The 16,550-nt window shown below is 38.9% G+C and overlaps 1 protein-coding gene and 1 pseudogene across 1 annotated transcript; both read right to left on the reverse strand.

The window, feature by feature from the left end:
- Positions 1-5,902: 5,902 nt before the first annotated feature.
- On the reverse strand, positions 5,903-9,183 carry LOC108865673 (annotated as a pseudogene).
- A 1,202-nt stretch (positions 9,184-10,385) lies between these two features.
- LOC103928836 (probable serine/threonine-protein kinase At1g54610) lies at positions 10,386-15,967 on the reverse strand. Its single transcript, XM_048583983.1, has 8 exons — positions 14,837-15,967; positions 14,321-14,605; positions 13,812-14,129; positions 12,855-13,082; positions 12,456-12,556; positions 12,269-12,377; positions 11,067-11,540; positions 10,386-10,935 (listed from the first exon to the last, which is right to left on the reverse strand). The coding sequence occupies exons 1-8, from the start codon at positions 15,254-15,256 to the stop codon at positions 10,738-10,740; spliced, it is 2,133 nt and encodes a 710-aa protein (XP_048439940.1). The 5' UTR covers positions 15,257-15,967; the 3' UTR covers positions 10,386-10,737.
- Positions 15,968-16,550: the final 583 nt, after the last annotated feature.

The raw sequence follows: 16,550 nt of genomic DNA on the forward strand, positions 1-16,550 counted from the left end.
TTGTTGAACGTTGGCTCTTTAAATCCGAATAAGAAGGAACGTACACTTAAGTAAAGTCAATAAAAATATCAGAATTCTCTTCTTTCATTTAAGGTCAATAAAATAATTTTCCTCATCAATTAAGGTCAATATCACTTTTTCTAAAAATGGGAGGCCCTGGAAGAGTGTAATGAGAGGGTAAATGTGAGGGAAAAAAAAAAAAATAGAGATTTAAGTCGTTTACCCAAAAAGATGCGTTACGTCTACTAAGAATGTATGTTACAAATTTGATATGTGTTACAAGGATACTCGATACAAGGTAACAAATATCTCTTGAGGATCCAACCCTTCCAAGGAGTGTCTTTCCTCTTCATATAGGCATGTCCTAAGCCCAAAAAGTCTTGGGCCTTCAATTCTCAGACCATCCTACTTGGCAGATGTCGGTTCTGTTGCAGGTTATTTCTCTTGTGAGCGAACAACGCACAAAGTGTATAGAAGACATTTAGTTAGGTATACTCCTTTAGTTTCCGCGTCGAAAGTAGCCAAACCAAGCGCTTGATTTTGTTAGTCCCCGGAAGCGGTCAGAACGTATTTTAAGCTGAGCACTCGCTTCTTTTGGTCGGTGATGAGGATTGAGAGTTTAATGGTTAAGGGGTTAGTGGCGGTGCCCTTCGGTCGTCCTTGATGCATTGATTTGTGTTGGAAGCTCTTGGGCTGCTTTATGGGCCTAGTAGTTTGATCCTTAATTTTGTAGGCCTTTATGGGCTTTTTCTCAAGGCTCATCTTAGAAGATTGCAACTACACATTATTTTAATAGGGCAATAGAAGACCTTGTGTTAACACCACTTGTTCAAATTTCTCACCTTTAACCTTAAAATCACAGAATGCCGATTGAATTAATTTTAAAATATTTAGCGACCTTGAATAAATGACACTAAAAATAAAGTCACATAATACTCTGAATTTTGTTTTACCAATGTCGTGATAAACATGTTGCATAAGGAACATTTTGTATAGTAAACTTGCTAATGAATATGGTAATACATATAATACAACACGGAAACGTCCAGAGTAATAGCAGCGGTGGTTTGGCTAATAAGACGGCCATTACTTAAAAGGAAAGTATTTCTTAGTATGTTTTCATTTGTTTTTCCAGATTAGTTTTTTTCTTTGTGTGTATTCAAGTAATATTCTACTTTAATTGAAACTGTAACGAATGAGAATTGAACTAGGGTATAGAGAAAATCACACTGCTCTTGCTATATGTGTTTTTCTTTAATTTAACTACACAATTGTCTTTACGCAACACAATTTTGAGTGAGGGGAGAGAGAATTTGATGAAAATTGAGAATGAACTTTGTGGAGCCAAAAATAATCAAGAAGCGACATGTGAATTTTTAGGTAGAGAAGGACAAAACTACCCTCGAGGCACACCTAAACTCCTAGCGCGAGTAAGTGGACAATCATCCCTCAATCAAGTCAAAAGTGCCTAAATAGGTATTTATTTACAACCTATTTCATCCATCCTTATCATATCTTCTCCACAAGGTAACCCCCAAATCCTTCCTCTTTTATTATAGTAATTAGCTAATTAATTAAATAATTATTCCATTAATTAGCTAATTAACCAAAAATCAAGAACCTAACCCACAAAACCATCCAAGTGGCTGGTCCATCTCCTCCTAAGGTGGCCGGCCACATCCTATATAAGCCCTCTCATTCTCTCCAAAAATCAATTCCAATTCTCTTACTAAGCTCTCTAAATTCTCCAAACACTTTTCCCTCAAAATTCTAACTTTGCATTGAAAGTTCTTCGGCCAAAGCCCCCCCCCCCCCCCCCAAAAAATTCATTATGGGCGCGTGAGGCTCTTAGCCTTGACCTAAGGTGTTATTTGTTTTGTAGGTGCAATTTTGTTCAAGAGCAAGGAGGAAGAAATTTGCATCCACAAATTGGTACTTTCATTGAGAGTTGAGCCCCACACTCATGAAAGACTCTCGCATCCAAGGTTTTCTATTTTCTTGTCTATTTGTAGATTTTTAGTACGTTATTATTTTTAGAATTTTTTATTTGCAAAAATTCTTTGGTAAAACGTAAAAGAAAAGTACAATGGCAAGAAATTTGGAAACTTCAAGGAACAAAAATTCCAATGTTCAAGAGATGGGATCACGGCAATCTCCGAGGCTAAACGTGACAATAAGTGGAGTGACACTACCACCACAAGCCTCCAACATTGCAACCACCACGGTAGCCACCCACGGCGAAGTCCATGGCGCCACCACCATGACCCAAGCCGTGTCATCCAAGCTTGTTGTAGCCCACACGGGCCCAAGCCCAAGGCAGGCGGCCCGAGCCACTCAAACCCAACGCGAACCCAACATGTTGCCAAGCCAAGCCCTAGCCTCACACCCACGTGCACCACACACTGAGCAGCCCCCCCATGACCCAGTCTGCTCCCACCGAGCAGCCCACTCTAGCGGCCCAACTTGTTTCCATGACCTAGCATGCTCCCGTGGCCCAGCCTGCTCTCGTGGTGTTCCAAGCAGCCTAAATTGGTCCAAGATTAGTTCAACCGTCTCGACTCCAAATTTCCGAACCGACAATCGAACCAAGAACATTTTCACCATATTTTTCTACAGATTTGATATTTCCCAACTTAAATCTGGCACCCGGAGTCTACCACACTTCCACTGCTCAAGAAGATACATTCCTTCCAAGCCCTTCCAACTCAAATGGAGAACAACACTTGTCTCGACAAGTCATAGAGTTGATGAGCGCCCTCGCACAACATACGACCTTGGTGAACCAGCTCTTGCAGTGCACAGAGATGCAACGTCCCCCAGACGAGGTGTCCCGAAGTAGAACAAGGGCAGTTGAAGAACCTCTCTAGCAGCATCCTAGCAAACAACCACGAACCGAGTGTTCGGGCAGTGTACACTCCCGGTTGGACCCTCGAGATAGCGTAAACTTCTATCTTAGTGCGCAGAGGAGCGTGCACTTTCGACTAGGCCCACAGATGAGCATACATTCATGATTTGGGTCATACTCCGATACCCAATATGAGCAACCTTCCAGACAAAATGTTCATTCACGGCTAAGCCCACAATGGGCATTTTCCACCTCACATCGGAGTAGGCAGCACAACGAATGAAGAGAAACAGTCATTCAATCCATCTCAAGTTCAATCGGCAACCTATGAGAAATTTGCTCGTCTGCTAGGAAGTACCACATGAACCTCAACCATAGCATATACGAGCCAAATACATGGAAGACCAGCCTAGACAAGCAAGTCACGACTGGGGGCAGCCGAAAGCTTCACTATCCCCAACAAAGGCAAATTCAGAAAGAAGGATAGAGACTCTTGACCAAGCGATTGCGCGATTTCCAACACAACGAGATCGCCGATGAGGCACCACGACAAGACATGACCAACATAAGAAGGTCACCCTTCACGGACGAGATTGAGCAGAGAGAGCAGCCTTCCAAAAAAGACTTCTAGCAGACCACCCGATGTTCGAAAAATTGATCATCTAACTCTAGCAGACTCTTTCGCTCTGACAGACAAGCATGCACTTTGGGACAAGGCTCATCGATCAAGGTGCAAGAACTTGAAAATGAACCTTACATCACCTCCTTACTATCCAAACCGGAAGCAGCAGATGACCTATTCACATGTTGGATTGTATCGGAAGTAGCAATAAGCTCTACCATCATACGAGAAGAGCTAGGGGCCCGACTACCTATATTCTACAGTTCAAAAGCTCTCCTTGATTCTACCAGAAATTCAAAAGCTAACTTTGGCGATTGTTGTTGCATCCCAGAAGCTCAAGTTTTACCTTTAGACGCACGCAATGATCCTCATGATGCACTATTCTGCCCAATCCAGACGCTTGATGATAAAGGCGTAGACATTGGCAGATGCAAAGTTTTCTGACGAACGCAACAACTCAGCCCAAAAGGCATACCAAGGACGGACGAACACTAGAAGGACACACTCAAAAGCAAGTTTTGTCCTCATCGTCCCAAAAAATTCTACATAGAAGCAACATATACCATCAGTTAAACATAACTTCTGCTATGTGTCACACGGACCCAGCCGACCCTTGCTCCATAATTCAACTCTAGAATAGCTCAATACCGGCAGTTAAGCATTTCCTTCTGCATGTAATATGGCCTTAGCTCCACGGCTCCTTACTACGCCTTCACACGTAGCCTAGGCGACACAACAGAGCAGTCTAACGATGCCCCGGATATAGCCGAGCATGCCCTAGCCCCGCCTACTACACCCGATGGAGACTTCTAGCATTTTCATGTCAACGACGCATCCAACTACAATGGTTCGGGAGCAGGTGTGATCCTTGTCACCCCAGACAGTTTGATGCCCAAGTAATCGATCATTCTAGGCTTCAAAGCATCCAACAAGATGATTCTCGATTGCCTTAAGAAATCCTTAACTGACAAGAAAGGAAAAATGACTAAACGAACTCCCCAGATGTATATGGGCATATCACACCACCAAAAGACAAGCAACCAAACAATAAGGAGATGGTCACAAGCTTAAATCTGGCAGAGGAGAAGCGTAAGTAGACCATCACCTGCATCACAGCCTACCAACAGCAGCTTCTCTTCAGCTACAACAAAAAGGCCAAGATCCGACATTTCCAACCTGGAAATCTAGTCTTAAGAAAAACCTTCATCACTGCCCACAGAGAAAGCTCCAAAAAGATAGATCTCATCTAGGAAGTTCCGTACAAGATCAGCAAAGTATGCAGCAAGAGTAGCTACACCCATGCCACCAAGAATGACAAAGAGATCGAAAAGCAATGGAACGCCTACAATATGAAGAAGTGCCATGTGCAACCACCTTAACAGCCAGGAACTATCCAGTTGTTATGCAGTTCCTACCTTACAGCTAAAGTTCTATTTCGTTTCACTCGTTTTTCAATGAGGAATTTAGAAGTAATCTATAACTTGGTTCGACTGCATGCTTACAACAACTGATCACTCATACACTTCAAAAGAAGATATCGCCCTTCTCAAGGACTCATCGCAGGAATTACGCCCCCCCCCCGAGGGACCAACCATGCTTTCTAGTACGAGAGGGTAAACCAATTCCCCGACACCCACATAGGTCTACTCTCTAGTGCGAGAGGATAAACTAATTTCTCTCCAGTGCGAAAGGGTAAACCAATTCTCCGAAACCCACATAAAACTACTATCCAAGGTAGGAGGATAAACATATTGGAAGAAGATATCATTACATTCAAGAATCACTGCAGTCAAACATCATCAAGCTAATTTATTGTAAATCAGAATATCAACTTGCTGATATTTTCACCAAGGCACTTCCCAAAGATTGATTCTGCACGCTCAGAGAGAGGCTTAGAGTTAAACCAGCTACCAGCTTAAAAGGGAGTGTTGGTGGATAAGCATGGTAACTGAATTATTGATGCAATGCAACTAAAGAAAGGAAGAATAAGTAAAGCTCAAAAATTGTCTAAATGTTGTTCTTAGATTAAGCCTATATATTTATGTCGGTCAATATTATATCATCTCAATGGTGTATAACTTGACACATGTGCAATTTGTTAAATGTTTAATGAAATCATGTGTGTTGCACATAATCATAATCACGATGCTTTGATGAATTAGCAACAGCTATATAGCTGGTTTATAGCCGAGTTTCATGGATTGAATCCAACGTATTCGAAGGGAGCAACGTACTTTTTTTCTCGAAAGTTCATCTAGATATTCAAGCTTTGAATTCATTTCAATTTCTGGTTGAATTGATTGCAAATACGTAGAGAAATCTAGCGTAAAAGTTGATCAAACACTAACAAGAAAGAATGCACACAAGTACTAAATGTGTGTTGGAGAACACAAAAGCAGAAGAAAAAAAAACAAATCAAAATGAAGTTAAATTTATCATCTACCAACTCTATTGATATATGATCCAAACGAAAATGATGTAGAAGATAAAGCATTTTTCATGTCTTCAAAAGTAGGGTGTCTCTACCCTTCGATGTTCCATGGATAACCCGACCACATTAGAGTTGTTCTAATTTTGTGCAACAAGTTTAGATGCATTCCTTCCCCTTGAGACTGATCACCATCAATGCCATCATCGTTGCTTGCTCCTTCAAAGAACCTTCATAACTTGCCTAATTGTTGGCCTTCCATTAGCTTCTGGATATGCACACAACAAACCCAAATGAAGCAACTTCTCAACTTCTCCATGCTATATCCGTCTTTCACCTTGAGTTGTTCATCAAGCGCAAAGTTCAATTTTCCCCTCTCCATTAGTCTCCATCCAGACACCAACTCCTAGTACCAATATCCCAAAACCAAACATATCAATCTCAGCTGAGGCTCTTCCCGTTCGAATCACTTTTGGCGTCATGTACCCTGTCGTCCCAACCACTTGTGTCGTGCCAGTCATTTCCCCATGTTGGTGCATTCAGACCAATTTGAAATCCCCTGACCTAGGCATTCATATCCTTATCAAGTAACACATTACTTGCTTTGATATCTCTATGCAAAACCTTAGCTTCCCAACCCTCATGCAAATACAATTCAACACCTTAATTCTCTCTTCCCAAGTTAACAAGTTTCTCTATTTGCACACAAATATCCTCTTGTCCAAGCTACCATTTTCCATGTAATCATAAAACGAGATTAGATTGCATTTCTCTTTCTTGCACCAACCTCTTAGTCTTACCAAATTCCTATGCTTCAATCTTCCCAAGCTTGAAACCTCAGCCACGAACTCTTTCAACCCATGTTTACTTTCATGTGAGATTCTTTTAACTGCTACTTTTCCTCCTCCTAATACCCCGTATACATTTTCCCATGTCCTTCAATCCTGATCATTTTCTTCTCGGAAAATCCCTTTTTTCGTGGCATGTATCTCTTTGTAATCGATCCGGTGAGGCCAATACTCTGATTCCCAATCTTCAACTTTCTCTACATCCTCCTCATTTCCTCTCACACCAAGCAACCAAAAACTCGGCAATACTAACCCCCATGACAAACCCTTTTGATCCGAAAATAAACCTTTCTCCGACACTGCAAAGGAAGGCAAATTCTGAGTCACCAAAGCGTTGGCGATGGAGAAATTAGAATTGCTAAAACTCCAAGCCAATATCCAATGGCTCTGAGCCAATGCTCCAGTTACAGCACAAAACCCCAAGTACATTTCACCCAAAAGCACCCCGAAAAGATCTACCACCTCACTTATTAGAGGCCTCCGCGAACTTGAAAGTTGTGGTCATGGTCGCGGTTTTAAGTCTTGTGTAGGATATTTGACTTCATAATTAATGGAACTTTCACGAAAAGAACTTAGGTTAAGTTTATTTTAATAAAAAAAAACCATGCTATAACTTTACTTAATAAATAAGAATTAAATAATAATGAAAAATCCTTAAACTTTAATAAAAATGACAAAAGAACTTAAACTTTAATGAAAATGACACAATTTTAATATAAAAAAAATTATTAAAAAAAAAAAAACTGACACATGGGGACAAGTGCGTCCATCACAAACACTGTTTATGAAACTGACCACTATTTATGAAACTAAACGGTACTACACTATTTATTCGTTCAGTTTCATAAATAGTGTCTAGTTCTTGGTCCACTTTCATAAATAGTATCTAGTTCATGGTTATGTTTCATAAATAGTGCCTAGTTATTGGGTCCAATTTCATAAATTGTGTATAGTAATTGGTACAGTTTCATAAATAGTGTCTCTTTCTTGGTTCGGTTTCATAATTAGTATCTCGTTATCGGTCCACTTTCATAAATAGTGTCTAGTTCTTGATCATGTTTCATAAATAGTGTCTAGTTCTTGGTCCAGTTTCATAAATAGTGTGTAGTCTAGTTTCATAAATAGTCTCGACTATTGGTTTAGTTTTAGTGCCTAATTCTTGGTTTCGTTTCATAAATAGTGTTTACTTATTGCTCAAGTTTCACAAATAATGTTTACTTATTGGTCTAATTTCATAAATAGTGTCTACTTATTAGTCAAGGTTTATAAATAGTGTCTAATTCTTGATTCAGCTTCATAAGGTTTGAAACTTAAACCCTTTTTGGTCTATAAAAACACCCATTGCACTGAAAACGATGAATCCAGAAGTGATCGTTTAGATAAAAACCTTGAGAAGATTGTGTTCTCAGTAATTATACTTAAACCCTTTTTTGTGTCTTTTTTTTTAATTCTTCTGTTTTTATCATTAAATAAAGTTAGTAAATGATTTTCTATTAAAATGCAAGCATTTGAAGTTCTTTTTATTAATTTTTCCATTTTTTTAATCATATGTACAAATCCATCGTAAGGTATTAATTCAACGATGCAGAAGAAAGTAAAATAAATACAATTAAAGGAAGATTTATTTTCCTCCACCATTTTAGATTAAGATCGAACAATAAGTAACCATAACTTTCTTAGACTTTAAGAGCAAGTCTACTCATTTTAGAAGGGCAAAGGCAAGGCAAGGACAATGACATGTAAGTTGCCTTTACTATTCATTCTAAATAGTAGTTGCCTTTGTACAATTCCACTCGTTTAGAAAAGGCAATGACAAGAGCAATTACTATTCACAATATTTTTTTTTTATGCTAATTTATTTTTTGATGTTTTGTTGAAGTGTGAACTTTATAAGTAGAATCTCTTGAAAATAAAATGCTTGTCTGATTCCAATAAAGGTCAAACTAATTATAACATGTTAAATTGTTAATTACATTTTGTTGCATCCTCATCTCATTTCCCGTGTTCAGGTCATGAGTAGCACACACTTAGCCCTCAAGCAAAGCAATGTCTTCTGCAATCGACCAAATTGCCTTCTCACCCATTTTTTTGGTAAAAAAAAAAATAGAATTTAGAAAGTGGAAAACAAACAAAGAAGATGTAGTAAAAATGAATAGAGTTGTGAGGGGAAATGAAAAAGATGATTGAATATTGTTACCGTTGGATTAATCCCTGATAGTTGATTTTCAAACTGTTTTACAATTAGATACACCAGATTGTGCCATGTAGCACAATAGTAGAATTTTTACATTTGTTTACATTCGGAAATCTAATAGTCCAGATCAACGAACCGTTGAAATCCAACGATTGTTGCACAAGAATAAGAAGCCGTTAGGCTTTGTGGTTCGCACATGGGGGGCCCACTCGATTTGCATGGTGACGTCAGCACTGACGTTGCCATTGCCAGCGAGCTCAAGGCCTGGCAGTTGTTAGTTAGGCAGTCTGACGGACTTGCCGGAGCCCACTAATTACCTCCTTTATTTTGGGTTGGTAGAGCTACTTTTGTGGGATTAGGGGCAATTAAACCTAATTGTTTGGGCATTTTGAGCACCGGTGGACTTGCTCTAAGATCTAGAAGAAAGGGACTGCTCAAAAGATATGGGTCCATTACTTTTCCTTGACGTTGTTAACCTGAAAATCGATTCTTGTTTTGGTTTGATTGGCTATATTAATAACTAAACTACTTATTTATAATCACAATTGAAAAAATTAAACTAAAACAAAATTAAATTAACGAGAAGTCAAAATAGGATGGGATCAAAATCGGATTTCTAGAAAAGACGGAGCAAGTGTTTCATTTGGTGTCAAATAATTGGACAGTGCGGTCGTGGTTGATAGCGGCCGCGTTCAACTTTGGTTAAATTATATTTGAAGGTGACCTTGTTGACTTTCATGCCAAATTTGACGGCTCCCAAAGAAAAACCAGCCAAGTTGTGTGCTTAATGTCCATTTTGTATTATTTAATTTAGCTTTTACTTTTAGACCGTGTTTGGATCCAAGGATTTGGTTTCAATTACATTTTTTTTCCTTGTTCGTGCCAGCAGCACGCGGCTGGCGGGGCTTGAAGATTTTACCACTTATATTTTGTAGCTCAAAAAGGTAAACTCTAACTTCATTTTCGACACTTTGTTCTGCTCAATGTAATCCATGCACTCATTATTTGTGTCTCTCTTTACTTCATTCCGTCAATTGAGTTAAATGATGTGTTAGTTTTGTTGACGTGTTGAGCAGTGGTGGATGAGCAGTGGATAAAGTCGGACAAAACAGAATGTAGAGGATAAAATGAGATTTCGTGTACAATACATGCGACAACGCTAAAAATAAGCCTAATTTTTACGTACAAACCTCAATCGATGAATATGGCCTCTTTTTCGGTGCTCAGTCTACCGTATTCATAGTCGCTGAACACACGAAACTGTCAAAAACACTTCAGATTTCTTATTTCCTTGTTCTAAAACATGTTATAAACCTTTCGTTCATATATGTTTTCATACGAGTAGCAAAAATGCACAACATTCTTCAGAAGCTCTAGTCGAGCATTCAACCAGTGTTCACCCTATTCTCAAGAACAGCAAAAATTCGCATACATTGCAACAAACCGAATAAAATGGAGACATTAATTTACATTAGCAAGATTTTTTTTTCAACGGTATGTACGACGAATAAATTTGGTGCAGACAACAATAGATTCATCCTAACATGGCTTCGAGAGGGACTCGGACTTGAATACTGGTTAAGTATACATAGAGTATGTTCTAATGAAAAATCCACTTCAAAATTGGCCATCTGATGTTTCATTTACTAACTGGTAATATAGTATGGGACTGAAGAAAGTATTTACTGTACAGGGAAGAGCGTCTCTCTCTGTGTTGTGTATGTGTGGTATGCCGATGTCATGGGGTTCCAGGAATCCAGCTCCAAGAAGACCATGAATAGAAATGTGTAATTTCATAGCTTATCCAGCTCGATGTCTGGAAGAAAAGGTTGGATTTTCTGTCACTTGCGTCCCAGGTCTGCTCTTCTCAAATCGAGCACGCCGAGCATATTCTTGGATCTGGCGGTCATGTTCTTTAAGCATCCGATCCACATTGTTTGAAGATGCAAATAATGGACCAGACATGTAAATTTTGTTTCCCTTGCGCCCACGACCATGCTGCAGAAAGAATTTTGAAGAAGAATTTAGGTTCAGCTAACTGGAATAAGTATCAGAGCTCTGGCAGGATCTAGAGTATGCAATATTTGTGACACAAACTAAATAGTTTTATTGAGAAAGACAAAACTAACCATATTTGGTTCCTTAATAGAGGCCGTCTCATCTTCCATCTGACGAGAACTGCTAACTCTCTGTGTGTAATGCATCCACTCCTGCTTTTTTGCGGATTCCTCCTGATCAAATGACCCCGGAAATCTGCCTACTGGCTTTATTGTTTCTGGTCCTGAGGGACCAGGTTTTTCTTGTTGGTTGTCGGACATCGCAGTCCTAGCCATTACTAAACCAGATAATTTCGACAAGTTGGTTCTATTTGAACTCAAAAAAGAATCATTGTGTTCCCTTCCAGACTTAGCCCGTCCAGGTTCATGGATTAGTGGTCCTGAAACTGAAGCCCTCATATTATGCTGCTCTGCGAAATCTTTTCTAGCGTCTTTATCGCTTCGCAAATGTTTGGGTGGATCAACCAGAAAACCAGAAAGGGTTTCCCCCCTATGAGGGTTGAATATTTCACTTCGGATCTTTGGGTTGGAATGGCCTTGTCCTCTCTGTAATTGGAGAGCAAATGTAATCATAAAGAAATAAACAGAGGCAGAAGAAGCATTTATATAAGAATGACAGTGTATGTGATTGTGAACAGAGTGGAGAATTCAGTTTCAAAAGAAAGATCTTCACAAGCATTTCTTCACAAGTTCGACAAAAATGTACATCCAAAATATTTTTGTTAGAACCGTCCCCTAATATAAACACACAATGTTGAAACACAGTTCATAAATTCCTCCTCCGCCAAGCAGATATGAACTACTTGATTCAAAAGTGAATCTAGACAGTTAATACAGTATGTGCCGGTAGAACAGGCAGCTACCCTCCAATGTAATGTACGTAAAATAAAATGAAAACAACAACAATTCCTAAATAATTCTTTTTAGGTTTTAGTTTTACGGATTTTCCTTCACTTCTTCGTCACATGTCTCCAATTTCATCTCCCTCTTCCTCTTTCCGTATATTTTCCCTTACATGAAAGGAAAACTATAAACCAAACTTCTAGACATTATGACATGGGCCCTAATTACGAGTCATGGGGTAACTAAAAGATACTCAAAACTACAATCCGTAAATTTTGAAATTGAAGCATTTTCAAATATCCTTTTGTATACAAAACTACAATTACAATTTTCACCAGGACTTATAGATGACTTTGGTCTTTAGCAGCTCACTTCAATGTCAAACAAAATCCTACCTTAAACACGAAGATATAAAACTTAATTTTAATTACCTGCAATGACGCAATGGACTCGGAGTTAGTATTTGTTCCTGTAACTGCTACAGCTTGTGCTCTCCTGCCCAGGTCTACCTTCTGACCCCTTCCTCCACTGGCTCCTTGCCTAAAAAAAGTGCAAAAAAAATATTAACCTTGTATCATCTTTGTCAAAAAGTATTAATGTGTTACCAATAAGACGTACCTTCTAGCTTCTTCTTCTCGCAATTTGGCATCAATCTCTTTGCTGGGTGGGTACTTGGGCAAACTTGAAGGATCACAAGGAAAAGGCTTTGTGGTGAAGAACTGTTGAAAGAACATTCATAATTACAACAGAGAAAGGATAGGCCTCTTAGATGATTAAACAAAACAGTTTCAAGGTTCTAAAGGAAAAGGAACAATCGTAAGCACAGTTTCCGAAAGATAATTTAATTCTGTTCCACACATCCTTCTCCCAGCCTAAATCAGGTAACACAAACTTTTAGGAATAAATAGGACACACACACACACACACATATATATATATTATATAACTAAAATATCAGCATTGGCACCAATTTATTTATTTATTTTTTGCAGTTTCCAGAAAATAAAGCGTGCACACCTCATTCTTGAGAGCAATTGCAGCAGTTCCTCGATCAGCAGGGTCAAGAGAAAGTAAAATTTCCATAAGCTGCAGAGCTGAAGCAGGAAGGTCCTTAAAAGTCTCTGCCACGCATCTTCTATAAGGTTGAGGAGGCTTGATCATTGTTGAATTTCGTAAGTGCAATTTACGCCAATAATCCTGAGCTGGTGAACCACAGAGCTTGAAAATCTTATGCAACTGTTCAACCTTTAACAAGGAAATATACATAAATTAATAGGCACCATCTAATATGTACAGTTACTGACACATTCAAGGAAAGGCTAAGCAAAATATTTTCCAACATATGTGTTTATGGTTTATCTGTTAGACAAGCGAGGAAGAAGAGAAATTCACTTTAAAGTCAAACAAACAGTGGGGAAATGTAGCTGTGAAGAACAAGCAGCATTGCCAATGCCTCACACTAAGTCCACAGAATATGTGAAACACTTGCCAAGGACGTAAATTGCAACTCAAATCTATGGTTCATATAAATCCGTCGAGATACATCAAGACTGTACTCTAGCTATTCTCTCACCTGATGCGTTTAATATATAGAAACTCCAAATATTCTAAGATGATAATCATATTTACGTCATAAATTAAACTGTTACAATGAAAGAATTGGGCATGATTAGTCAGATACTCAAGATCATCTGCAAGTTTAAAATAAAAATCAAGAGCTAAGAGATCAGTTCTTTATCATTTTAGCATAATGCAATGGGAATTGTTATTGGCACTCCAAACTTTCTATATTTAGAAAGAAAAATACACTTGTGAGGAGTGCAAAATGAGATTTTTGGAGTGCCAATAACAATTCCCAATGTAATCCGTAATAACTTCACAAAGACATGTCAAGAGTCCAATAATGATTCAAGCTAAACCATAGGACATAAAAATGCATGGATTCTAAGAGGGTACATTTCCTCAATATCTTACCTCTGTTTTTCCTGGCAGGATAGGCTTTCCAGAATACAATTCTCCTAGTATGCAACCAGTGCTCCATAAATCCACAGCAACACCATATTTAGAGGCTCCAAGTAAAAGTTCTGGAGGTCGATACCAAAGAGTCACAACGCGGCTTGTCAATGGAACATTGTGACGAGGATCATAATTGCTTGCCAAGCCAAAGTCGGCAATTTTCAAGATGCCATTGTTGTCAAGAAGAAGATTTGACCCCTTTATGTCACGATGCAAAATACCATGGCTATGACAGTGATTAAGACCACTTAAGAGTTGCTGCATGTAACATTTCACCTAAAATGAAATAAAAGCAACACTAAAATTAGGTATCGTACAGGGTCCTCGTTTCATTCTGTATAAATGGGCTATTTTATTTGCATCAATCTGCGGTAGAGAGGCCCATCAAAAAGATCTACCAACATTTCTCCTTTAGAGGAAAGAACCGTAAAGATAAGAACGTAAGAGAACCGTAAGTGATAGACTACCTGAGGTTCGGAGAACTTAGTGCCTGGGCGTGATACAAGCCCTGTAAGATCATGTTCCATATACTCAAAAACAAGGTACAAGCTGCTAGATGACCGTGCTGTGATCAATCCATGCAACTTTATTATATTGGGATGATCAAGCCTGCGCAAGAAAAGGATCTCCCTTGCCATAAACTTGACACTCTCAGAATCGAGATTATCAAACCTGACTTTTTTCAAAGCAACAAATTTATCATTCGTGACATCGCGAGCCTTGTAAACACTACTATAAGTTCCTTGGCCGATCTGAAAGAAGAAAATGCCACAATATGCAAAAAGAACAAAGATCAGGAACTGATAAATTTTAAAATGAACAAGAGTAATTAACCGCACAATCATAGTAGCTAGAAAAAGAATTGCCACAGCATTTAGAAAACCGCCAATTTTCTTTTTCGAATATTGTTAGTTGACTCCCTAGACAATAGCCTTAGTTATACAATAATACAAGAGATATACGTATCAAGTATTTGAACATACTTTATTTAACTTCTCGAACGTGTCAGCGCGTCGTGGTATCCATCCATTGATAGCTTCAGGAGCTGCCGCAGCGAGCCAACCTGGCCATCCTGCCGCTGTTTGCTCGGCCACCGCAGCGTTGGGAATTCTTCCCGAACCCAGATGATCAAGAAAAGTAGCCTCAGCCCTGTCTATCTTCTTACTCTTAGTCTGATCATATGATCGCATTGAACCATTGACTTTCTTATCCACCAACATAACTTTTACATCCCCACCACCACCCAATCTATCTTTAATCCAAACTGGATCCTCTCTTTTCGAAGAACCGAATCGCGAAACCTTAAGCTCGGAGTGGCGCCGGCTCGAAATCGAAGATGTCCTTTTTGGTGGGCTTTCCCGGCTATCTTCGACTGCCGACGGCTTGGTACATATTAAACCCATGTTGAACTAGAAACAAATATACTAACACCCACAAAACACAAAACCCTCCTCCACAAGCAAAATTCACCACCCCAAAGGGCCAAAACCAATCCAAACCTTCACAAAACCTCCTTCTTTACCCAACTCCATCACAAAGAATCTAAACCAAAGAATCAACTATCCATAATTCACCTTCCAAAGAACTCATACTTCACCCTATACCCACTTCACCTCACAAACATTCAATATTCACCCTATATACAACACTCGGGAAAAACCCCCAAAAATGCTATTTTTTGACAAATTCAAATTTACCCATATCCCCAAATTCAATCCAAAATTTCGAATTTGCAGAAGAATCTCCAATTCTTTGATGAAAGATGAAAAAGTGAGAAAAACCCAGAAAGGCTAAGGCTTTGGGCTCAGTGCTATGGGTACCGATTAGACTAGGACTGTATTGAAGTATGGAAATTTTGGAAAATGAAAGATGAAAAAACGATTGAGAAATCGATTGAGAAAGAAAGAGTGTTAAATTACCAAGAAAGTGCAGAAGCAGAAGCAGCAGGCTTGTTTGTGGGTTGTGGTTGGTTTGTGGATGTATTGTTGGGTTGATTGTTCAACGCGCATTCAAAAGATTAAATATTTAATACAAAATGATTAACATAATACAGACGGCATTTACCGCCTGTTTTGCTCAGTCAACAAAACACACGCACGCATACTTGTCTCTCTTCTCTTCTAGATCAACAGGCCTACAGTCTACTTACTCAAACTGAAGAAAACACCAAAAGAAACAAACAAATTAGGTGTTAATAATGCTTCCATCAATCCTTTTTTATTCAAACCCTCCCTCCCAACGATTAACAACCCTCACTCAACTCAACTTGAGTTTCAAGTAGCAAAAGTGAGATTCAAGTGAAGTTCAAGGAGTATAGCCAAAAAAAAAAAAAAAAAAAAAGTCATTTTTTATGATCTGTTTCACCTTGGGGTGATTTGTACGAAAATGATAAATTCAAGGACTAAAATATTTAGGGGTATATTAGTAAGGATAATCGTTATTTTGATGTAACACACGCGTGAATTTGAAAAGTTTTATTTACAAAGTGCAGTGTCGAACCTGAAATACATATGGCTAGATTCAACCAGTTTAACAAAACACGCTCTGGGATCTTTGAAACTCATTGTGTAATGGACTTGGCATGGTCTGAAAGTAATTGCCCCTTCTCAAGGGGATGCGTCTTAAAAGAGGATAGTTAGAGACGATTGCGGGATCATGATTTTTAAGATCCCAAAATGTAACCAGATTGGCTAGCAA

The sequence above is a fragment of a genome, unplaced genomic scaffold (assembly GCF_019419815.1).
Source record: "Pyrus x bretschneideri cultivar Hongxiangsu unplaced genomic scaffold, Pyrus_bretschneideri_v1 Contig20, whole genome shotgun sequence".
In the NCBI taxonomy this organism is placed as follows: domain Eukaryota; kingdom Viridiplantae; phylum Streptophyta; class Magnoliopsida; order Rosales; family Rosaceae; genus Pyrus; species Pyrus x bretschneideri.